The sequence below is a fragment of the Puma concolor genome, chromosome B2, assembly GCF_028749965.1.
Source record: "Puma concolor isolate L17-30 chromosome B2, mPumCon1.1.hap2, whole genome shotgun sequence".
NCBI classification, from domain to species: Eukaryota; Metazoa; Chordata; class Mammalia; order Carnivora; family Felidae; genus Puma; species Puma concolor.
Window position 1 is genome coordinate 107,159,540 of NC_141671.1, and position 24,617 is coordinate 107,184,156.

The 24,617-nt window shown below is 34.7% G+C and overlaps 1 protein-coding gene across 3 annotated transcripts in view; it reads left to right on the forward strand.

The window, feature by feature from the left end:
* Positions 1–24,617, forward strand: part of KPNA5 (karyopherin subunit alpha 5) — a 43,962-nt gene that overhangs the window by 14,714 nt on the left and 4,631 nt on the right. For all 3 annotated transcript variants that reach the window (XM_025925590.2, XM_086707665.1, XM_086707664.1), the window contains exons 8-13: positions 8,291–8,390; positions 14,288–14,451; positions 16,750–16,828; positions 18,435–18,560; positions 19,400–19,527; positions 22,514–22,692. In XM_025925590.2, the coding sequence (XP_025781375.1) occupies positions 8,291–8,390; positions 14,288–14,451; positions 16,750–16,828; positions 18,435–18,560; positions 19,400–19,527; positions 22,514–22,692 (776 nt within the window). The remainder of the gene's footprint in view (positions 1–8,290; positions 8,391–14,287; positions 14,452–16,749; positions 16,829–18,434; positions 18,561–19,399; positions 19,528–22,513; positions 22,693–24,617) is intronic.

Consider the following 24,617-nt stretch of genomic DNA (forward strand, 5'->3'; position numbering starts at 1 on the left):
TTTTACTTTACTTCATTTGATATCAGTAAATATAACTTTTCAGTAAACATAAACCTCTCAGTAAATGTAAACTTCTTACTACTATAGACTTCATATACTGACACATTTGTTGTTTTAATTTAGTTCAACTTTAATTTATATAATAACCCCATTAATATAGTTAAAGAAGAGTAGTATACAACAGAGCTTGGACAACTGCAGTCCTCAGGCCAAATCTGGCCTGCTTCCTGTTTTGTAAATTAAATTTTATTCTAACATAGTCATTCCCATTTGCTTACTTAATATCTATGGTTGCTTTCATGCTACATCAGCACAGTTGAATAGTTACTACACAGAAAGGTGTGCAAAGCCTAAAATATTCATTTAAAAAGTTTCTCAATCCCTGATATAAAACGTCAATATAATTATTTTATTTCTAAATGTGTTACGGTTTTAGGAGGTTTCAAAGACTATAGGAAGACATGTAGAACAAATTTTGTTTTTATATATGATAAAAGATAATATAACAAAATTTACCATTTTGACTGTTTTAAAATATACAGCTCACTGGCATTAAGCAGTGTTTTGTACCTATCACAATTATTTAGTTCCAGAACTTTTAACACCCCAAGCAGAAACTGCATTACCCATTAAGCTGTCATATCCTATTTCCTCACAGCCTCAGCTCGGGGAAATCACTAATCCGCTGTTTCTGTGGATTTGGCTATTCTGGATATTTTATAAAAATGGAATCATACGTTGTGTGACCTTTTGTATCTGGCTTCTTTCACTTAGCATATTGTTTTCAAGGTTCATCCATATTATAGCATGTATCAGTACTTCATTATTTTTGTGGCTGAATAATATTCTATTGTATTTTGTTCCCTTATTCATCAGTTGATGGTCATTTGGGGTTTTTCCCCCCACCTTTTGATTATATAGTATTCCTATGAACATTCATTCTTTTTAGGTATATACCTATGAATAGAATTGCTGGGTTGTATGGTAATTCTATCTTTAACTGTTTAAGAATCACCAAACTGTTTTCCATAGCAGCAGTACCATTTTACATTCCCACCAGCAATGTATGAGAGTTTCAGGTTTTCCATATTCTCATCAGCACTTGTTATCTGTTATTCTGATTCTGATTTAAGGCTGTAAGGCGGTATCTCATTTTGCTTTGATTTGCATTGAACATCTTTTCATAGGTTTGTTGGCCATATGTATATTTTCTTTGGAGAATGTTTATTAAGTCTTTTGAATATTTTTTTAAATTTAGTTATTTGTCTCTTTGTTGTGTTACAAGAATTCTTCATAGGGGTGCCTGGGTGGTTCAGTCAGTTGTGTCCAACTTAGGCTCAGGCCATGATATCATGGTTCATGAGTTCGAGCCCCGCATCAGGCTCTGTGATGACAGCTCAGAGCCTGGAGCCTGCTTCGGATTCTGTGTCTCCCTCTCTCCCTGCCCCTCCCCTGCTCGCGCTCTGTCTCTCTCTCTCTCAAAAATGAATAAACATTAAAAAAAAAGATTTCTTCATATATTCTGAATAGATTCTTATCAGGTAAATGATTTACAGTTTGTTTTGTTTTGTTTTGTTTTGCATTTTCTGGGTTGTCTTTACTCTCTTGATAGTGTCCATTGATTCACAAAAGTTTTTTAAATTGATGAAATCCAATGTATCTGTTTTTTTCCTTTTGTTGCTTATGCATTTGGTGTTGTATGTAAGAAACCATTGCCAAATTTAAGGTTGTGAATATTTGCCATTATGTTCTCTTCTAAGAATCTTACAGTCTTAGTTCTTATATTTACATCTTTGATCCATTTTGAGTTATTTTTTTTTATATGATATGAGTTGCATTTGGGCATTCACTTATCCCAGCATGATTTGTTGAACAAAATATTCTTTCCCCATTGAACAGTCTTGACACCTTTGTTGTAAATGAGTTGACTATACATGTGTGGGTTCATTTCTAGATTAATTCTGTTCCATTGATATATACATCTGTCCTTTTGCCAGTACCATACTGTTTTGATTTCAGTACCTTTGTGGTAGACTTTGAAACAAGAACACGTGAGTCCTTCAGTTTTCTTTTTTTGGTTAAGGTTGTTTTAGCTATAGAGGGTCCCTTGCAATTGCATATGAATCTGTTTTCAGGGTACAGAACTGATTAAATTTATTCCTAAGTATTTTATTATTTTTTTGATGGTATTTAGGTGAAATTTGTTCCTGGATTTCTTTTTTGACTTGTTCATTGGTAGTCTTTGTGATCTAACATACAGTATATCCTGAGGAATGTTTAATGTGCACTTGAGAAGAATATATATTCTGCTGTTACTGAGTTGAATGTTGTATAGGTGTCTTTTATATTTAGTTGGTTTATAGTCTTGTTGAAGTTCTCTGTTTTTTTGCTGATCATCTATCTAGGTGTTCTATCCATTACTGAAAACAGTGTATTGAAGTTTCTAACTATGATTGTTCAACTGTGTATTTCTTCCTTCAGGTGTAACCATTTTTGCTTTGTATACTTTGCTGTGTTGTTAGGTTTTATAAGTTTTAAGTGTTATACCTTCATTATGGATTGATTTTTTTTTTATCAATATATAGTATTCGTGTTTGTCTCTTAAAATAACTTTTTTTAAAGTTTATTTATTTTAAGAGAGAGAGTGAGCAAGCAGGGGGGAGGGGCAGAGAGAAGGAGAGAATCCCAAGCAGGCCCCACATTGTCAGTGCAGAGCCAGACTTGGGGCTCGAACCCATGAACCATAGGATCATGATCTGAGCTGAAATCAAGAGTCAGTGGCTTAACCAACTGTGCCACCCAGGTACCCCACCTTAAAATAATTTTTAACTTGACGTCTGTTTATCTGATACTAGTATAATTAGTATTTATCTGATTCCATCCTTTCACTTTCAGCCTCTTTGTGCCTTTAAATCTAAAGTGAGTATCTTGTAAAGTTTATTATAGATGGCTTATAGATTGTTGCTTGTTTATTTTTGGGTTTTTTAAAAATGTATTCTGCCATACATAAAAATGTATTCTGTATAAAGCCTTCTAATGGAAGGCTTTAATCCATTTGTAATCAGCATAAATACTGACAAGGAAGGACTTCTGCCATTTTATTGTGTTCTGTATGTTTTATATCTTTTTTGCTTCTCAATTCCTTATTGCCTTCTTTTGTGTTTGATTTTTTGTGGTAAGATATGGTATTGATTCCTTTTTCATCTCCTTTTCTGTATATTTTCTAGTTATTTTCTTAATGATTAATCCAGGGAGTACAGTTAACATCTTAAACTTACAATAACCTTGTTTAAATTAATACCAATTTAATCCCAATCTTATGAAAAAACTTTGCTCCTGTATATTACTGTCCTACCTCCTTTAAGTTGCTATTGTCAAAAATAACATTGTACATTGTATGCCAGTTAACATCGACTTATAATTATTACTTTATTTATTTTTTAAATCCTATAGAAAAAAAAAGAAAAATTACAAATCAAAACTACTACCTTTTATGTTAACCTATATAGTTATTTTTAGCAGTGTTTTTTTTTCTTCTGGTTTTGATACTGTTTACTGTGCTTTCAGTTTTAGTTACTTTTGTAAAGCAAATCTACTAGTGACGAATTTTCTCAGCTTTTGTTGTACAGGGAATCTTTTACTCTTTGATTATTTTGAAGGATAGTTTTACATGATATAGAATTCTTGCAGGATATAGAATTCTTAGTTGACAGCTTTTTTTTTTTTTTTCAGCAGATTAAATATAAATCTCATTGCCTTCTGTCCTCCATGGATTTTGATGAGAATTTAGCTGCTGGTCTTAATGAGGAGTTCCTAGTTAGACAAAACAAAGTCAAGCCCCCTGCATCAGTCCTGCAGGCAGCACTCACACAGATCAAAACGGACAGACACAATTTCTCGGAAACATGTCTCTTTAGCTCTATTTTTAGAACCAGGAACTCACAGTGGGAGCTCTAGCTTTCTTCTTCAAGACTGTTGCCAGGGAGTGCCTGGCTGGCTCAGTTGGCTCAGCTGGCTCAGCTGAAACCTCTGACTTCAGCTCAGGTCATGATCTGTTGTTTTGTGGGTTTGAGCCCCACCTCAGGCTCTGTGCTGACAGCTTGCTCAGAGCCTGGAGGCTGCTCCGGATTCTGTCTCCCTTTCTCTCTGCCCCTCCCCTGCTCAACTCTGTCTCTGTCTCTCTCAAAAATAAATAAACATTTAAAAAAAATGTAAAAAAGACTGCTGCCAGAGTGGGGAGGGAGTTGGGCAAGGGTAAATTATGCTGTTTAAAGCCCACCACATTTTAGCCCTTTCCTATTTAAAAGTTTTCTTTGTAAACTTTTGACTGTTTTCAAGAGTTCTTTTTTTTTAAATATGAAATTTATTGTCAAATTGGTTTCCATACAACACCCAGTGCTCATCCCAACAGGTGCCCTCCTCAATGCCCATCACCCACTTTCCCCTCCCTCCCACCCCCCATCAACCCTCAGTTTATTCTCAGTTTTTAAGAGTCTCTTATGGTTTGCCTCCCTCCCTCTCTGACTTTTTTTTCCTCTTCCCCTCCCCCATGGTCTTCTGTTAAGTTTCTCAGGATCCATATAAGAGTGAAAACATACGGTATCTGTCTTTCTCTGTATGACTTATTTCACTTAGCGTAACACTCTCCAGTTGCATCCACATTGCTACAAAAGGCCAGATTTCATTCTTTCTCATTGCCAAGTAGTATTCCATTATATATGTAAACCATAATTTCTTTATCCATTCATCAGTTGATGGACATTTAGGCTCTTTCCATAATTTGGCTATTGTTGAGAGTGCTGCTATAAACATTGGGGTACAAGTGCCCCTATGCATCAGCACTCCTGTAAATTCCTAGCAGTCTTAAGATAGATCTATTTTTAATTTTTGAGGAACATCCACACTGTTTCCAGAGTGGCTGCACCAGTTTTCATTCCCACCAACAGTGCAAGAGGGTTCCTGTTTCTCCGCATCCTCTCTAGCATCTATAGTCTCCTGATTTGTTCATTTTAGCCACTCTGACTGGCGTGAGGTGATATCTGAGTGTGGTTTTGATTTGTATTTCCCTGATGAGGAGTGACGTTGAGCATCTTTTCATGTGCCTATTGGCCATCTGGATGTCTTCTTTAGAGAAGTGTCTATTCATGTCTTCTGCCCATTTCTTCACTGGATTATTTGTTTTTCAGGTATGGAGTTTGGTGAGCTCTTTATAGATTTTTGGATACTAGCCCTTTGTCTGATATGTCATTTGCAAATATCTTTTCCCATTCTGTCAGTTGCCTTTTAGTTTTGTTGATTGTTTCCTTTGCAGTGCAGAAGCTTTTTATCTTCACGAGGTCCCAATAGTTCATTTTTGCTTTTAATTCCCTTGCCTTTGGAGATGTGTCAAGTAAGAAATTGCTGCGGCTGAGGTCAAAGAGGTTTTTTCCTGCTTTCTTCTCTAGGGTTTTGATGGTTTCCTGTCTCACATTCAGGTCCTTCATCCATTTTGAGTTTATTTTTGTGAATGGTGTAAGAAAGTGGTCTAGTTTCATTCGTCTGCATGTTGCTGTCCAGTTCTCCCAGCACCATTTGTTAAAGAGACTGTCTTTTTTCCATTGGATACTCTTTCCTGCTTTGTTAAACATTAGTTTGCCATACATTTGTGGGTCCAATTCTGGAGCCTCTACTCTATTCAATTGGTCTATGTGTCTGTTTTTGTGCCAGTACCATGCTGTCTTGATGATTACAGCTTTGTAGTAGAGGCTAAAGTCTGGGATTGTGATGCTTCCTGCTTTGGTCTTCTTCAAAATTACTTTGGCTATTTGGGGCCTTTTGTGGTTCCATACAAATTTTAGGATTGCTTGTTCTAGCTTCGAGAAGAATGCTGGTGCAATTTTGATTGGGATTGCATTGAATGTGTAGATAGCTTTGGGTAGTATTGACATTTTGACAACATTTATTCTTCCAATCCATGAGCACGGAATGTTTTTCCCATGTCTTTATATCTTCTTTAATTTCCTTCATAAGCTTTCTATAGTTTTCAGCATACAAATCTTATACATCTTTGGTTAGGTTTATTCCTAGGTATTTAATGCTTCTTGGTGCAATTGTGAATGGGATCGGTTTCTTTATTTGTCTTTCTGTTGCTTCATTATTACTGTATAAGAATGCAACTGATTTCTGTACATTAATTTTGTATCCTGCGACTTTGCTGAATTCATGTATCTGTTCTAGCAGACTTTTGGTGGAATCTGTCGGGTTTTCCACATACAGTATCATGTCACCTGCAAAAAGTGAAAGCTTGACTTCATCTTTGCCAATTTTGATGCCTTTGATTTCCTTTTGTTGTCTGGTTGCTGATGCTATAATTTCCAACACTATGTTTAACAACAGCAGTGAGAGTGGGCATCCCTGTCGTGTTCCTGATCTCAGGAGGAAAGCTCTCAGTTTTTCCCCATTGAGGATGATAGTAGCTGTGGGCTTTTCATAAATGGCTTTTATGATGTTTAAGTGTGTTCCTTCTATCCTGACTTTCTCGAGGGTTTTTATTAAGAAAGGATGCTGAATTTTGTCAAAAGCTTTTCTGCCTCAATTGACAGGATCATATGGTTCTTATCTTATTAATGTGATGTATCACATTGATTGATTTATGAATGTTGAACCAGCCCTGCAGCCCAGGAATGAATCCCACTTGATCATGGTGAATAATTTTATGTGCTGTTGAATTCAATTTGCTAGTATCTTGTTGAGAATTTTTGCATCCATATTCATCAGGGTTATTGGCTTATAGTTCTTTTTTTTTCTGGGTCTCTGTCTGGTTTGGGAATCAAAGTAATGCTGGCTTCATAGAATGAGTCTGGAAGTTTTCCTTCCCTTTCTATTTTTTGGAACAGTTTGAGAAGGATAGGTGTTATCTCTGCTTTAAATGTCTGGTAGAATTCCCCAGGGAAGCCATCTGGTCCCGGACTCTTATTTGTTGGGAGATTTTTAATAACTGATTCAATTTCCTCACTGGTTATGGGTCTATTCAAATTTTCTATTTCTTCCCATTTGAGTTTTGGAAGTTTGTGGGTGCTTAGGAATTTGTCAGTTTCTTCCAGGTTGTCCAGTTTGTTGGCATATAATTTTTCATAGTATTCCCTGATAATTGCTTGTATTTCTGAGGGATTGGTTGTAATAATTCCATTTTCATTCATGATTTTATCTATTTGGGTCATCTCCCTTTTCTTTTTGAGAAGCCTGGCTAGAGGTTTGTCAATTTTGTTTATTTTTTCAAAAAACCAACTCTTGGTTTTGTTGATCTGCTCTACAGTTTTTTTAGATTCTATATTGTTTATTTCTGCTCTGATCTTTATTATTTCTCTTCTTGTGCTGGGTTTGGAGTGTCTTTGCTGTTTTGCTTCTATTTCCTTTAGGTGTGCTGTTAGATTTTGTATTTGGGATTTCTTTTTTTTTTTTTTTTAATGTTTATTTTGAGAGAGAGTGCTTGCAAATGGGGGAGGGGCAGAGAGGGAGACAGAATCCCAAGCAGGCTCAGCACTGCAATGCCCACTAGGGGTTAGGCTCCATCTCACTGATTGTGAGATCATGACCTGAGCGGAAACCCCAAGAGTTGGATGCTTAAGTGACTTAGCCACCCAGGTGCCCCTGTCTTCAAGAGTTCTGATAAAGTTGATTCTGACAAAGTTTGCAGATTTTTTGTTGTTGTTTATATATTTTTTTCTAGTGGGGGACAAGCTGCAAAAGTTACCTTCTCTACCATTTTTGCTCATGTCACTAGAGAATAGAGGTTTTTTTTTTTTTTTTTAAACCTAGTTTCTGAATAGCTGTGGCAGGTTGCAGATCAAATATACCGAGAGACAATCTATTCAGAACCAAACATCTCTTCTCAGTAGCTGATCTGCATTTGATTTGACCCTGTGTACATACCTTGCTTCCTAAAAGTATAATGTATTATTTTCATGGAAAAAAAAAAGTAATCTAATACTCTTTTTAAAGTATATAGAAATGAGTCAGTTTTCCATGACACCCTTTATTTTGACATGTTTTATGTCTTGTAAAAATCTGTTCAGATCATAGATTCCAATTTTTAAAAGTAAAGTGGTGATATATATTTTTATTTCTGGGGATATAATTATCTTTAAAATTCCCCTTTCCTAGTTTACCACTTGGGTTTGACTACCTTATGAAATATATTGTGAATTTTTATACTTTAGATACAAAATAGCTAAAGAGAAAAAATGAATGTAAAGTGACAATTTTCTTTTCTTTTCTTTTCTTTCTTTCTTTTTTTTTTTTTTTTTGGCAGGTTATTAACAAATTCAAACAGACTAACAACAACCAGAAATGCTGTATGGGCCCTCTCAAATTTATGTAGAGGGAAAAACCCTCCTCCAAACTTTAGTAAGGTATGAATAAAATATACAAATTAAGGAATCTATCTATATAAATGTTTAAATCTCCTTATAATAGATTTTTAGAGATTGAAGGAAACATTATGCCTTTTTTTGGTAATTATTTTCTTTATTGACCAGACAATATTGAGATATACAGTGGAAAAGAAGTTTCCCTTCTGCTCTTACTTTACCTCATGATTGCCCCTCAGCAACCATTGTCACTTTGTCACTTGATGTTTATGTACGTTAATGTTGACTTTAGAAATCCACTAGTCTAGTTCTTTTCATTTATAGGAAATTGAAGCCCCTAAAAAGGTAAAGGTAATTCATCCAGGTCTACTCTTAGTTGTAAAATCTGAAAAGTAATTAGTCCATGGTGGCTTCTGCTTTCCCAGGTACTTTTTATCTGTTTAGAATATCTTTTTCCCCATCTCCTCATATTCTGCTAAAAGAGTAGATTATTAATAAATTCCCAATCTAGTTCTATTGTCTTACCAATAAGATGCTGTTAAAAAAATAGAATGTAGATAAATTTCTGGGCTATCATTATACTTCTTCTGAATTCAGTATTAATTAAAGAGGAACAAGAGCTCAAAATCTGGTGTGGATTTAGTGATAACGTTTCTGGGGGCAAAAAATAATAAATTCCTTATTCAAAAATATGCATGAATTAGTGTGCCTTCTCATTTATGCTTTAACCATTCCAGTTTTAAAAATGGATGATTTGGCCACATTTCATGTGAACTGCCAACACGACTTTAAAATCTCATTGGTACCATGATTCTGTTGATCTTTCTCCACACCCCATAGCATGTTATGGGTTCAATCATAGTTCATAAAATTCTTATACTACCATCTATGCTTATTCTATTCCATGTTTGTTGACAAGTGCATAATATGACTAAAGAGCTAGTTTAAAGCATTGTAAAGTATGCTAAAAGGAGGAACAAAATTATTATTTTAATCAGAAATTTGGTTTAATAGATACATATATTAGAAAAGTTTTGCATAAGTTGTACCACAGCTCCTCGAGGAAGCATATAAAACATTATAAAACAATGTTGCAACAATGGCCTTATTCAGTATAAAAGCATTTTTTATAATTTTCACTTTAATAGTGAAAGAAGAAATGAGTATTTGGACTGTGTATAATACAAGGAAAAGAATATTATGTGGTACACAAGTACCCCTCAAACAGCCTTAAAAAAAAAACCTATATAAAAAAGGTGATTATTTGGCATGATCATTATAGAATTGGAAGGAAAGAAAATGTTCATATTTTATCTAAGGAGATGATAAGGATCCATTCAACTGATGGTGGTGAATCTTTCACCAGCTATTTATATGTTTAGACTTGCATGTAGAATTTGCTTGCTAATTATATTTATGGTTTTAGCAATCATAGTAATCTACTTTACCTCTTAAAAATGCTATTTTAATTGAGATTTTACTCCGTGAACTTTGGTTTATGCATTGCTTTTCATTTTAAATTTCTTTCTTTAAAATACATTACTTTTAAGCGTTTGGGGTTTTAATTTTTTTTTTTTTTTTCAACGTTTATTTATTTTTGGGACAGAGAGAGACAGAGCATGAACGGGGGAGGGGCAGAGAGAGAGGGAGACACAGAATCGGAAACAGGCTCCAGGCTCTGAGCCATCAGCCCAGAGCCCGACGCGGGGCTCGAACTCACGGACCGCGAGATCGTGACCTGGCTGAAGTCGGACGCTTAGCCGACTGCGCCACCCAGGCGCCCCCAGCGTTTGGGGTTTTGTTGCCTTCCTCTGCTTTTAAAATAGTGTGCATCTGTATGTGTATATTTTTAAATAATAATTATGAGATAGTTGTAAATATATAATTAGTTTAAAATGCCATGTTTGATTTTTCCTTTTTCCTTATTAGTAACAGTATTGGATTATTTTTTTAAATATATATTTATTTATTTTTGAGAGAGAGAAGGAAAGAGAGTGCACAAATGAGATAGGGGCAGAGAGGGAGAGACAGAATCCCAAGCAGCTCAAACTCATGAACCATGAGATCATGACCTGAGCTTAAATCAAGAGTCAGCTGCTTAACCTACTGAGCCATCCAGGTGCCCCTTAAAATATATTTTATATGTATATATATGTGTATGTGCATATTTCCCATTTCATCTTATAATGTATTCAAAAAAACATGTATTCAAGAGTTGAGATTTAATAAAATTAGTAATTTTTACTGTTTCTACAAGTTAATTCTTAAATGAAACTGGGTTTCTCTCCCCTTCTAAGTATGTGGAGGTAAAAAATTCAAAGATCAGTGGTACATTTTGGTACTACTGCCTGATTTGTACTGAAGTACTGATAGTTTTACCCACCATTGCTTTTGTAGCTTTAGTACAAATGTCAACAAAGTGAAAAAGACCCATTATGTGTTAGAATAATTATGAAAATGGTTTTGGCATTAAAGAGCCCCCTGAAAGTTTCAGGAATCCTCCAGGGGTCCATGGACCATACTTTGAGAACCATTGGCCTACAACTTAATGCTTAGTATCTGCTTAATATGTACCTAATTCCCTTTTCTTCCTTAAATGCTTGCTTATAAATCACCTTTTCCATGAGCTCTACTCTGATTACTGTATATAATAATGTAATCTGTCACTGCCTCCAGCCACTGACTTCCACATTTTAATCTAATTTTTTTGCTCAGCATCCTTTAACATAGTATGTGTTTTTTAAATTTTTTACATATATTAATTAAAAAAAATCTTCCATTAAAATATAAACTCCTTAGAGTTAGGAATCTTTGTCTCCTCTTGTTTACTTATATATCCCAAGCTTACAGTGTAATTCACGTTAAAAGGGCTTAAGACTTTTGTTGCGTACATTTTCTGTGATTTTTCTATGAGAGATTTTTCCTGTATCGTTGACTTTTTTTGAAATTTTTATTTTTACAATCATATTTTATATTTTCAAGATTTTTTTTGTTTTGTTTTCTGCTCATTTTTATATAGACTTCTTCTATAAGCTTCTTTTATGGACCTAGCAAATTATGCATCTGTGAGGATTTACAGTTTTTTTGAGCTTTTCTTTTTTCTGGTGTCTCTGTTTTTTTGTATGTTTTTGTTTTGTTTATGGTTTGTTTGTCTTAGTCTCATTTTTACTGGGGGATCTCCTCATTTAACTGGTGGTCTTGGGTACTCTGGACATACTTAGGAAGCAGGCAGTAAAAGCTAACTGGAAAATGGGTAGATAGGTGGGTGTTTAGACTCATCATTTCATGGACTTCATTACAGAGTAATTGGACAGCAAAACCATGTTTTCTCTGAGGAACTCCAAATTTCAGTATGCTTTCTGAGATCATACTGTCTCCAGAGACGATTTTCCAGTCTCCTGCTGGAAAGTAAATAGATTGGGTTGAGGTGTGGTGTATAGATAATACTACTGGAGATGTGAGAATTGGGTATTGGAAGAGGGCTAGAGGATTTCTTCAGTCAGTATGTAAACTTTTACTCTGGAATTTCTGATCCTGTGCTTTATTTCAACCTTGTCTATGCCTGATACCCCAAAGTTCAGTTTCTGTAGTTCACTTTTTGTTGTTCAGCTTCTCCTTAAAAGAAGCGTCTAGTCTTTGGTAGCATTGAGAATATTAGACACCTACCTATATGGTAGGGACCCAGAGTCTAACCTGTTTCCCATTTAGATTTTTAAGCTCTTTCTGTTTTAACACTGTTCCTCTTCTGTGTTTTCTGTGATACCTGGTACCTCTGATTCTTGAGATCTTTGGGATGATAGTTGGATGATAAATTAGCTTTCTTTTTCTTCTTTTTTTTTTCAAGCTTCCTTCTTATTGGTAGCTACCTCTCCAGGCATTGAGGTGCCACCTTTCCCTCCTCATTTATAATCGTGTCCCCAATATATTACGGGCAGGATTACAGATGTCCATTGCACTCCTCAGAGATAGAATTTGTATTTCTCTTTCTTCTTTTCCTTGTTCTGAGAAGGCAGTGAATCAGAAATATTTTATTTTGCTTCCTTTAAAAATACGTAGTACTTCACTGTTTTTTAAGTCAGTACAAAGATATGGATTAGCTATGCTGAATTTTTTAACTCAAAAATTTATATTTGCTTTAAAAATAATTTACACATTTCTCTGTTCAAGGAAGAGAAGGTGGTTGGCAAGGGTGAAGGCATGATTGTTCAGGAAAGATCCAGTTGTGCAGATTTGTTTTACTAACTTACAAACACATCTATTTTGTAAAGAAACTATTTCTTGTTCCGGGGCCCTAGGGTCATCCTTACAGGAGACGGCCCAGCAGAGAACATTGATAAGTATTTTTAGAAGGTTATAGTTTATGTCCTGGCAGTCTTTAAAATTGAGGTAAAGAGAAAATTCATCTAAAATACTAGAGCATGAGGGGCATCTGGGTGGCTCAGTTGGTTAAGCGTTTGACTTCGGCTTAGGTCATGATCTCACGGTCCATGAGTTCGAGCTCCGTGTCTCGGGCTCTGTGCTGACAACTGGAGCCTGGAGCCTGCTTCGGATTTTGTGTCTCCCTCTCTCTCTGTCTTTCCCCTGCTCTCTCTCTCTCTCTCTCTCAAAAAATAAGTAAACATTTAAAAAAAATTTTTTTAATAAAAATAAAATACTAAGCATGAAAAAGCTATCATTACTCTTTTTTTTGTAGCATATCTAAATTTAGCATACAGCCCTTTTCTGAGATAGAAGGGATACTTTAGGATGCTGATAAAAAAAAAAAAAAAACAACTTCAAGGACGCCTGGGTGGCTCAGTTGGTTAAGTGTCTGACTCTTGATTTCAGCTCGGGTCATGATCTCGCGGTTCATGAGTTTGAGCCCTGCGTCGGGGCTCCGCCGTGACAGCCTGGAGCCTGCTTAGGATTCTGTTTCCCTCTCTCTGCCCCGCCCCTGTGTGTGTGTTTATGTGTGTGTACATGCATGCTCTCTCTCTCTTTCTCCCTCAAAAATAAACAAACATTTAAAAAAAAAAACTTTAAGGAATATAGAATCAATACTGATCATGGCAATAAAAAGAGCCAACCAACATCTCAGTCTCAGTGCTTACTATATGCCAGCACTATTCTAAGATGCTATGTGCATTCTTATAATTTAACAGGACTGTGTTATTCCTATTTTATAAATGAAGAAAATGGGTTTCAGAGATGTTAGGTAATTTGCCCATGGTCACACAGCTAATGAATCTAGGTCTGTCTGACTTAAGAAAGGAAAGATCATAAATTTATCTAATTCAGCCTTTGTTTCACAGAATTGGAAACTGAGTTTCAGAGATGAAGTGATGTGCTCATTGCACAGCTAATTAGTTGGAATATTAATGCTAGAGGGCTTAAGTCTCTGGTGTGTGTGTGTGTGTGTGTGTGTGTGTGTGTGTGTGTGTGTTGAAGATTCAGGGTTTCATTACATTAAGAAGTAGAGTTTAGTAGTGACTTCCATTTAAAAACCTGTCAGATTTCTTTTTGTATTTTCTACACCTTTAATCCTCAACTGTTATTAGGTTTATTTCCAATAATGTATATATGATGAGTAGGCTGAGATTCATTTATGTTGTATCATATTCCATGATTATTATATTAGACACTTTTAACATTTTTACTTCCCTCTGTTTTGATATGCCTTTTTTGGGTGTGTATGTGTATGATTTAAACATAGAGCATCTCAAATATGTATTTCATTACCCTAAAAAGCTTTAAATTACCACATATCTTATTTAAGATTAATTGGAAATAATTATATCTTCATATATCTGATCATAATTTTAAAATAATAGAATGTGTTAATTTCGCTGGTACTTTTTTGTATTATTAAATTTTTGTTTTAAAATGAGTTTCTGCATTTGCCTAAGGAAACTTGGTCTTAGAGAAAATTGTTAAATATTGGCTCTTTTCTTTTCTTCCAGGTTTCACCTTGCTTAAATGTCTTGTCACGATTATTGTTTAGCAGTGACCCAGATGTATTAGCAGATGTGTGCTGGGCCCTTTCTTATCTCTCTGATGGACCCAATGATAAAATTCAAGCAGTCATTGATTCTGGAGTCTGTCGAAGATTGGTGGAACTTTTGATGTAACTATAATTTATGATAAATAATTGTATGATTATGTATTAAGTCTAGCAGTTAGAATAATGGCCTTGTAAATATCTCAAGAGTCACCATCTTCAGGAAGGATTAAAAAGCCATCAACCCCACTTTTCAGAACAGCTATAATGCTGAAAAGCTATAATGCTTAAATTTGCATCTCATATCCTCTAGTTGGAACTAATCATTTCATTAATATATTTCATTAATTTTAATCTCTTAATGAGTGGGAGGGATTTAATTCAGCAGGTATATATGGAATTCCTATTGCCTCTAGTGTTGTACAAGATATTGTTAATGAAGTATAGAACACAGTACTTGTTCTTACAGAACCTGTAATCTAGTTAATTGTTCATTACAATAGCTAACTTATGTAAAAGTCCATGTAATGAAAACATTTAGTATTTCACTTGTGTTAGTATTTCTCTTGCTGGGCTGTTATTGCTACCTTCTTTAAAAAGAATATATTTTCTATAAAAGAAATTAAAAACTTGTAAGACAACTTGTTTTAAAAAGATAGTTTCTTGGAGTGGCTGGGTGGCTCAGTTGGTTGAGCATCTGACTCTTGATTTCAGCTCTGATCATTATCCCAGGGTCGTGGGATCAAGCCCTTGTTGGGCACTGTGCTGAGTTTGGAGCCTGCTTAGGATTCTTTCTCTCTCTTCCTCTGCCCCTCCCCTTCTTCCTCTCTTGCTCTAAAAAAAAAAAAAATATATATATATATATATATATACATTATATATATTATATATATTATATTATTATATATATGTATATAATTTTCAAGATGGTTTCTGTATCCTTTTTTTAAAAAAAGATTTACTATATTCCTTCCTTTTGTCAAAAAAACAAACAAGGCAGACAGTACAAAGAAGAGAGGTCTGATAAGGGGTTGTGGCTCCAGTCTGAGGACAACATCTAATGGGGGTGTCAGGGCTCAAGCTTGAGGGTGGCACCCATTAGACCAGAAGAGCAGGCAGGCTGGAGCAAGGTTTGGAGCCAACAAATGATGGATAACAGCCTAGCCAGATCAGAAGATTGGTCATGTGTGGGGAGATTATGATAAAAGAAGCCAGTTTCTTATTCTAAGAGAATGGAAATACAAATATGGAAGGGAGGAAAGCCAGAATAATCTTGTGGTATTAGATTAGAACTGGAGATTTGAATGTGAACTCATGGCTTTTAACATAAAGAGATAGATGTAGAAATAAATGTGTGTGTGTGTGTGTGTGTGTGTGTGTATGTGTGTGTGTGTGTTTATCCTCTTAAAGAGCCTGAGAGTAGAGATACATCTATATTAAAAAGCTGAACACATGAAATCTTGGTTTTTACTACTCTTCATTAACAAGAACCAAACTAACGTATTGAATAAAATAGGAGTCCGTGAGTCCATACTAAAAGAAGTAGGTAGATCAATAGATAAGGTAGAAAAGACATACAGTTGAAATAATGGTATTAGAAAATCATCATTGGCAACAATATGATTAATAATTAAAACAATACACATCGGGGCGCCTGGGTGGCGCAGTCGGTTGAGCGTCCGACTTCAGCCAGGTCACGATCTCGCAGTCCGTGAGTTCGAGCCCCGCGTCGGGCTCTGGGCTGATGGCTCAGAGCCTGGAGCCTGTTTCGGATTCTGTGTCTCCCTCTCTCTCTGCCCCTCCCCCGTTCATGCTCTGTCTCTCTCTGTCCCAAAAATAAATAAACGTTGAAAACAATACACATCAAGAAATGGTGAAAGTAGTGGTAAAAGTGGGATAAGGAATGGGATTTTACATAGTATAAAAGTATATCCTCTCCAAAATATTAATTATAAAGGGAAAAACAGTAATGTTAAAGAGGAGAAATCTGACAAACATCATCCTAATTGACTGGAGTTCTGCACCACTATTGTAGAAAAAACAGGTGTCAGATGCTATACTATGTAATGAAAAGACTATAGCATTTGTGATGTCCCAGCTAAAAGTAGGTGATTTGTGTCTTAATCATGAGGATACATTGGAGGAAAAACAGATAACTGGCTTAGGATCATCAAAAATGTCAAGATCATAAAGAAAAAAATAGGAACTTTTTTGTATTGAAAGAGACTAGAGACATGACAGCTGGGTGTAATACATAATCCTGGATTAGATTCTTTATTACAAAGGTGTTACTGGGGTAACTAGTGAAACTTGAATGGGATTTCTGGCTAAAGAGTATACAAGTATTTTTGTACTATTTTTGCATTTTTTGGGTAAATTTTAACTCTCATATATCATGTAAGTTGGTATTTTTATTATTTTTAGGCACAATGATTATAAAGTTGTATCACCTGCATTAAGAGCAGTTGGTAATATTGTGACTGGTGATGATATTCAAACACAGGTGAGTTCAGACTTTAACATAAATTGTTAACATAATGGATTTTAAGAAATTTACCTAGTTTCATACTACTTGGTTACATATTAATCAAGACTTTAGCATTGCCACAACTATATAGACATCTACAATGTAATGGTAATAAGCATATTCTTGGTAATAAGTGATTAACCTCAAATACCTCTGTGTGAAAGCACTATCCTAGATATATATTGATGTAAAGAAGTATAAGACAGAAGGTAGGCTCTTGAGGGATTTATGATAAAATTGAGGGGAAAATACATATTAAAACAAAGTAAATTGCCCAAGTTTAGTATATGTTTGACGAGAGCTGATTGATCAGTAAAATGCGATAAAAATTTTAAGAAGAGATCACTGTGCTGAGAAATCTTTGTAGATTCCATAACGGAGTTGTAATTAAACTGTATTTTAAAGATGGAGAAGAATTTAAGTAAACCAGAAGAGATTTATATGACCATAGGTACAGAAGTAGATGTGTGAGTTGTGTTTAAGAGACAATAAGGTTGACTGGAAGAGGAACTATCAGGGAGAGAGTGATTGATTATAAACAGGTTAGAAGGGGATTGGTTAGAAATGGGAGGGCCTTTTTTAGTAGATTGAAGATCTAGATTATGAGAATGGAAGGAAACATTTCCTGGATTAGTAACTACATGTGTCTGTGTCTGTCTTTTGGAGAATGGTGACATACCAAAAAAAAAGGTGTGATGTCAAGATTACATCTGGGGCAGTCTTTTTTGAAGATAGGAACTTAAACTCTGTAACACATTCAGTTCTCCTTTGCCACCATTAAATAAATTTTATTCTAATTTACATATTGTCTTTCAGTTTTAATTTATTCAAGTCCTATTTAGGTACTTACACATTAGTTATTAAATAGGCAATGCTTAGTAATTGATAGTTTCTAATTTGAAATAGCTCTTTAAATGAGAATGCCCTTTTAAACATATACTCTTCAGCAGAATTTTCATATACTGCTTCATGCATTTTTCACCAAGTAAATTTAATGCAAATCATTGTGGGTATTTTGAAAATAGGAACACAATTATGCCATGGAATTAATGTAAAGAGACAAAGCAGAACATACTATTTTATAAAAGAGAAGTGGAATAAACATTTTAATGAAAAAAAATTACCTTATTGTATACATTGAGGTTTTTTACATTTATAGAATCAGTATATTAGTTTGATTTTTTTTTCCATCATTTCATTCAGTAAAACTAGGGGTCGGATACTGGCCAGTCACTAAATCTCTCTTCAAATTGTTGTATCAGTTGAACTCTTGAGTGTATTCCTAAACTTGAAGGGCACACCTCTGAATGTACTGCTAATTCGCATTTTGGTGGTTTGACAAGGGCACTTTCTGCACCTGCATTAGACCAGATTTGGCAAAGAGGGAGAGTAGAAGATAGCAAAAACCTAAGTTTTACTTTGAAAGGGATCCCTTTTTTCCCAATTTAGTTTTTCAGAGTGGTTTTTATATTTCTAAATTCAATCATTAGTATATTTTTGTGTGGATTTTTTTCATTTGTTTTGTTTTTTTGTTATTGTTTTTGTCATAAAACTTTGTTTCCATTTCTGATTTTTGTTTTAGGTAATTTTGAATTGCTCTGCATTACCGTGTCTCTTACACTTGTTGAGTAGCCCAAAGGAATCAATCAGAAAAGAAGCCTGCTGGACTGTTTCTAATATCACTGCTGGAAATAGAGCTCAGATTCAGGTAAATACCTTTCAGATCTAAGAAAACAGCAAGATTTCATAAGTCAGTGTGGACAAAAGTCAGCATTTTACCAGTGATTTTTTTTTTTAGTGAGTTACTTAAAAAGATCTTGAAAAGTATTTTAAAGAACATAGCCTTTTCTCCTCTAAAATAATAACATTAATTTGTAGGAGTCTAGTGAGGAATTGTGTGTGTGTGTGTGTGTGTGTGTGTGCGTGTGTGCGTGTATAAAATTGCCCACAGTGCTGGACACATATAGCTACTCTTTAAAAAGGATGGATTTTGGGGCGCCTGGGTGGCGCAGTCGGTTAAGCATCCGACTTCAGCCAGGTCACGATCTCGCGGTCCATGAGTTCGAGCCCCGCGTCAGGCTCTGGGCTGATGGCTCAGAGCCTGGAGCCTGTTTCTGATTCTGTGTCTCCCTCTCTCTCTGCCCCTCCCCCGTTCATGCTCTGTCTCTCTCTGTCCCAAAAATAAATAAACGTTCAAAAAAAAAGAAAATTAAAAAAAAAAAAAAAAAAAGGATGGATTTATATTAGTTTTAAATAGGTAGTGATCTTCCTTTCTAAGCTTTTAAGTAGTGATTTATTAGGATCTTACCAAGCTTCTTGAGTCAAAAATTATCCATTTTATAAATTATCCACCTTGTACTTCATCATATTTAAAATTAATATTCTGTTAATATATTCTCCAATCATGAAAGTTTGTTGAAAGATTAGAAAGATTATCAGAGGTATTTCCAAAAAGCCTGACATTTTAAAACCAATGAGTCTCTCCACTTACTAATATGTTTAAAACAGTATTTGCATTGATTATGCTGTATCATTTTTCCTCCTCAGGCTGTTATAGATGCAAATATTTTTCCTGTTTTGATTGAGATTCTTCAGAAAGCAGAGTTTCGCACCAGAAAAGAAGCAGCTTGGGCTATAACTAATGCAACATCAGGAGGCACTCCAGAACAAGTAAGGTATGATAAAAATTTTTTTGATATTTTTAAAAATGTCAATAGAACTAAATGAAGTACTAAATACATTTTATTTGTTGATGAAACTAAAACATTATTTCTAAATCAGTTAGTAAGCATTTTAATGTGAAATGAAAACATTTGTTATATTAGGTATATTCATTCACAGGTTTTTCTTTTTTCATTAAAGGATAATAACACCATTCTCTTTGACAGACTGTATTTAAAAAATCAGAGATTAAAAATCTGAAAAAGGACAGTCTATATTAATTTGCAAATTTTTTTAGACCATTGAAGTCACATACATGTAACTTTATTATATAGAAATGGCTAATGAATTTGAGCATCCCTTATCTAAAACACATTGAAATAGACATTTGTTTGTATAGTAATGTTCTCCTAACTGGTTATTAGCCTTATCTATGGATGGTATCTTTTATTTTTCATTACTAGTATTCTTTCTTTCTTTTTTATGATAACTTTTTGAATCTAAGCCTTTTATTGTTTATTTACTTGTTTATTTTACTAACAACATAAATAGGTACTGTGGGCTTTGAAGTCAGGATGCTTTCAAATCCTGTTCCCTCAGTAAAAGTTGCATGACCTTGACAAAGTCATTTTACCTGTTTAATCCACAGTTTCTTAATATTTTTTTAATTTAATTATTCATTTTGAGAGAGACAGCAAGCAGGGGACAGGCAGAGAGAGAGAGAGAGAGAGAGAGAGAGAGAGAGAGAGAGAGAGGATCCCAAGTAGGCTCTGCACTGTCAGCTTGGAGCCCAACATGGATGGGGCCGAATCCCACGAACTGTGAGATCATGACCTAAGCCAAAACCAAGAGTCAGACACTTAACTGACTGAGCCACCTAAGCACCCCAGTTTCTTCATTTTTTAAATGAATTTGATTAGCAGATAGTACTTATGGTAGTATCTTGATAATTAAATGTAATTCATACATTTAAATGCTTAACATGGTGCTTAAACATTAAGTTCTCTACTAAGATTAGCTGCTGTTATCATTATTATGTGTAATCATCACAGCTTTTACGATCAGAATTCTTGAGTTTCTTTTTGTCTTGTGCATTTCCCCCATAGTAAGGTTCTACTTTGCACTTGTCTAAAAGCCTAACTTTCTACAGAATCTTCTTGTTCTATGGATTTGTCTGGAAACTCAGGACTTTTTAGGTTTCTTGAAGTGCCTATTTAGGAAGTATTTTCTAATTAGTATTTGATTTATTTCTTAATTTATAAAAGAAGAAGTCAGTCTACTAGCTACTTTACAAATCACTGAGAAGGTTTTGTCTATTATTGCCTACACTTGTACTATATCTTGCTGTCTTAGATTTATATTTCTACATGTTGATAACATCTCTCCTTATTTTCCATTCTACTTGTTTCATTACATTTCCATTTCATTATGTTATGAATATAAGCAGTAATAAAACAAGATCTTTCCTTTGTTCTAGCTTGCATTTTTTATATACTAATATTATTTTTATGTGCTTTGGGTACCAAAGTTTCTTTGTTCACCTATAAATAGTTGTGTTTTTTCAGTTTATATTCATTATTATGTCGTCCATATGTAATTACTTAGATTTATTAGTGTGAATCAAGTGTCCAAACCAAGGTGATTATTTTTCTAACCATTTTCACCATTTCATTAATTCTACATATATGGGAAGAGATCTTAGATTAATTTCAGCATGCATACCACAATATTTATTGAATATCTGATATTGCCAGTTGTGCTACATCATTTCAGTTATTGAGTGTCAGGAGTATATCAGGTACTTTCATGTATTTTATGTCCTTTAACTTCATACCTCTATGAGATATTCATTCAACAAATATATTGATCAATTTTAGTATGGTATATGGCAAGTGAGTGCTCTAGTGAAGGTATATACTTTTTTTAAAAAAAGAGAGTGGGGGGGCGGTGCCTGGGTGGCTCACTCGGTTAAGCGGCCGACTTCGGCTTAGGTCATGATCTCGCGGTCCGTGAGTTCAAGCCCCGCGTTGGGCTGTGTACTGACAGCTCAGAGCCTGGAGCCTGTTTCAGATTCTGTGTCTCCCTCTCTCTCACCCTCCCCCATTCATGCTCTGTCTCTCTCTGTCTCAAAAATAAATAAAACGTTTAAAAAAAAAGAGTGGAAATGAACTTTATTGAATTCTTAACTGTATTTTTACAGCAACACTCTGAGCTTGGTACTGTTATTATCCCCATTTAAAGATGGGGAAACTGAGGCACAGAGCAGTCACTCAAAGTCACATAACTAATAAGGAGTGGATTTGGCCCTTGAAGTCATGCATTCTGGCTTCTGCACATGCTTTTTTCCTTTATGCTTAGTGGATGTTTTGCCAAGTGAATAAATCAGTTACTTTATTTTATAGAGAATGGAAAAGAGCTAATAAAAACTAGAAAAGGACAAAGTATTAAAAAATGAGTGGAATAACTTTTGTGAATATTATATGTTAAAATTATTCACAACAGAGCCTGTTTTGCTCCTAGAAGCCTTCTGTGCTTCTGAAACACAGGAGATACCTTAGAACATCAGCTACAATTGTTTTTGTGGGAAATTTGATTTAAATGTCCCTCTTTCCTCTCCATTTCTGCATACTCCCATGCGACCCTGATATGTGTACATAGGCTCACCTTTAAAAAAAGAAAAAAAAGCACCTTGAAGCCACTATTCTTAGTATTCATATTGCCATGCAAAAACAGACCCAAGTACCAACTTGCTTATGTGTATCTTTTTGTAATATTTGTAATATCATTTATGGCTAATTATGTTAAATGAGAATAGAGTAAAAAGAAGTGTCAGGTTCCTATGTAGATGAATATTTAAATGTTTTCATGTTTGAGTTTATATATGAGTACTTTTCTTAATTGTTTATGTAACATTTCACTAAAGAATATTTTCCTATCGTTGTAAATATTTAAGTCTTTTTAAATTTTTTTTCCTCTACTTTTTTTTTAATTACTCTGAAGGTATTTGGTAGCCTTAGGTTGCATTAAACCCCTTTGTGACCTATTGACTGTTATGGATTCTAAAATAGTCCAAGTGGCTTTAAATGGACTTGAAAATATTCTACGTCTTGGAGAACAAGAATCTAAGCAAAATGGAATAGGCATTAATCCATACTGTGCTCTCATTGAAGAAGCATATGGTAAGCAGTCAGTTCAAAATTTATCATTATAGTCAATTCTTTTTGTTTTTAATTGCTGTTTAACATTATGTTGGTTTTAGGTATACAAGATAATGATTCAATATTTGTATATGCTACAAAATGATTACCATAGTAAGTCTAGTTACCAACCATTATTGTACATAGGTATAAAGATTTTTTCTTGTGATGAGCACTTTTAAGATTTACTCTCTTAGCAACTTAATAAATATGTAATAAAATATTCTTAACTGTATAGTCCCCATACTGTACACTATATCCCCATGACTTATTTATAACTGGAAGTTTGTACCTTTTGACCTCCTTCATACCTATTTTGCCAACTTCTTCATGGGCAACCACCAGTTCTCTGCCTCTAGGAGCTTGGCATTTGTTTTTGTATTTTTGGATTTGACATATAAGTGAGATCACATGGTATTCGTCTTTCTTTGTGTGACTTATTTTATTTAGCATAATGCCCTTAAGGTCCATTTGTGTCGCACATGGCAAGATTTCATTCTTTTTATGGCTGAATAATATTTTATTATATACATGTATACCACAATTTTTTAATTCCTCTTCCATCAGTAAATACTTAAGTTGTTTATATATCTAGGCCACTGTAAATAGTGCTGCAGTGAACATGGGGGTGTGGGTGTCTTTTCTAGTTAGTGTTTTTGTTTTCTTTGGATAAATACCCAGAAAAGGAATTGCTAAATTATATGGTGGGTTTTTTTTTTTTTTTTTTTTTTTTTGAGTAGTTTAATTTTTTGAAAGCCCTCTACACGGTTTACCATAGTGGCTGCATCAGCTTACATTCCTACCAGCAGTGCACCAGGGTCCTGTTTTCTTCACATCAGTGCTTGTTATTTCTAGTCTTTGAGAACTGATTCTAACAGATGTGAGGTGATATTTCATTGCAGTTTTCATTTATGTTTCCTTGATGGTTAGTGAGGTTGAGCACCTTTTCAACCTGTTGGATATCTGTGTTCTTTGGAAAAATATCTATTCAGATCCTCTGCCTGTTTTTTAACCAGATGGTTTGTTTTTGGTGTTGAGTTTTATGAGTTATTTATATATTTTGGGTATTAACTCCTTAAAGTATATGATTTGCAAATATTTTCTCCTATTCTGTAGGTTGTCTTTTCATTTTGTTGATGGCTTCCTTTGCTGTACGCAAGGAAGAGTAACCTTGCGTTTTAGTTTGATGTAACCTCACATGTTTATTTTGACTTTTGTTGCCATTGCTTTTGGTGTTAAATCCAAAAATTGCCAAGACCGATATCAAAGAGTTTATCAGCTGTGTTTTCTTTTGGGAGTTTTAGAATTTCAGATCTACATTCAAGTAATCCATTCAGGGTTTGTTTTAGTGTGTGGTATAAGATAGTGGCCCAGTTTCATTCTTTTGTATGTAGCTGTCCAGTTTTCCCAGCACCATTTTATTTATGTTTATTTATTTTTGAGAGAGAGAGAGAGAGAGAGAGAGAGAGTACAGGGGAGGGCAGAGGAAGGAGACACAGAATCTGAAACAGGCTCCAAGCTGTCAGCACAAAGCCTGATACGGGGCTTGAACCCACAAACTGTGAGATCATGACCTAGCCGAAGTTGGTCACTTAACCCACTGAGCCACCCAGGCGACCCCCCAGCACCGTTTTTTTGAAGAGATTATTATTTCCCATTGTATGTTACATTCTTTGCTCCTTTGTTGTAATCTGATTGATGTTATATGTGGGTTTCTTACTGGGCTCTCTATTATGTTCCATTGATCTGTTTTTATGCAACTAAGTTTTGATTATTATAGCTTTGTCATATAGTTCGAAATCCAGGAGTATAATGCCTCCAGCTTTGTTGTTTTTAAGATTGCATCTGGCTATTTGGGGTTTTATGTGGTTCAGTACAAATTTTAGGATTGTTTGTTTTATTTCTGT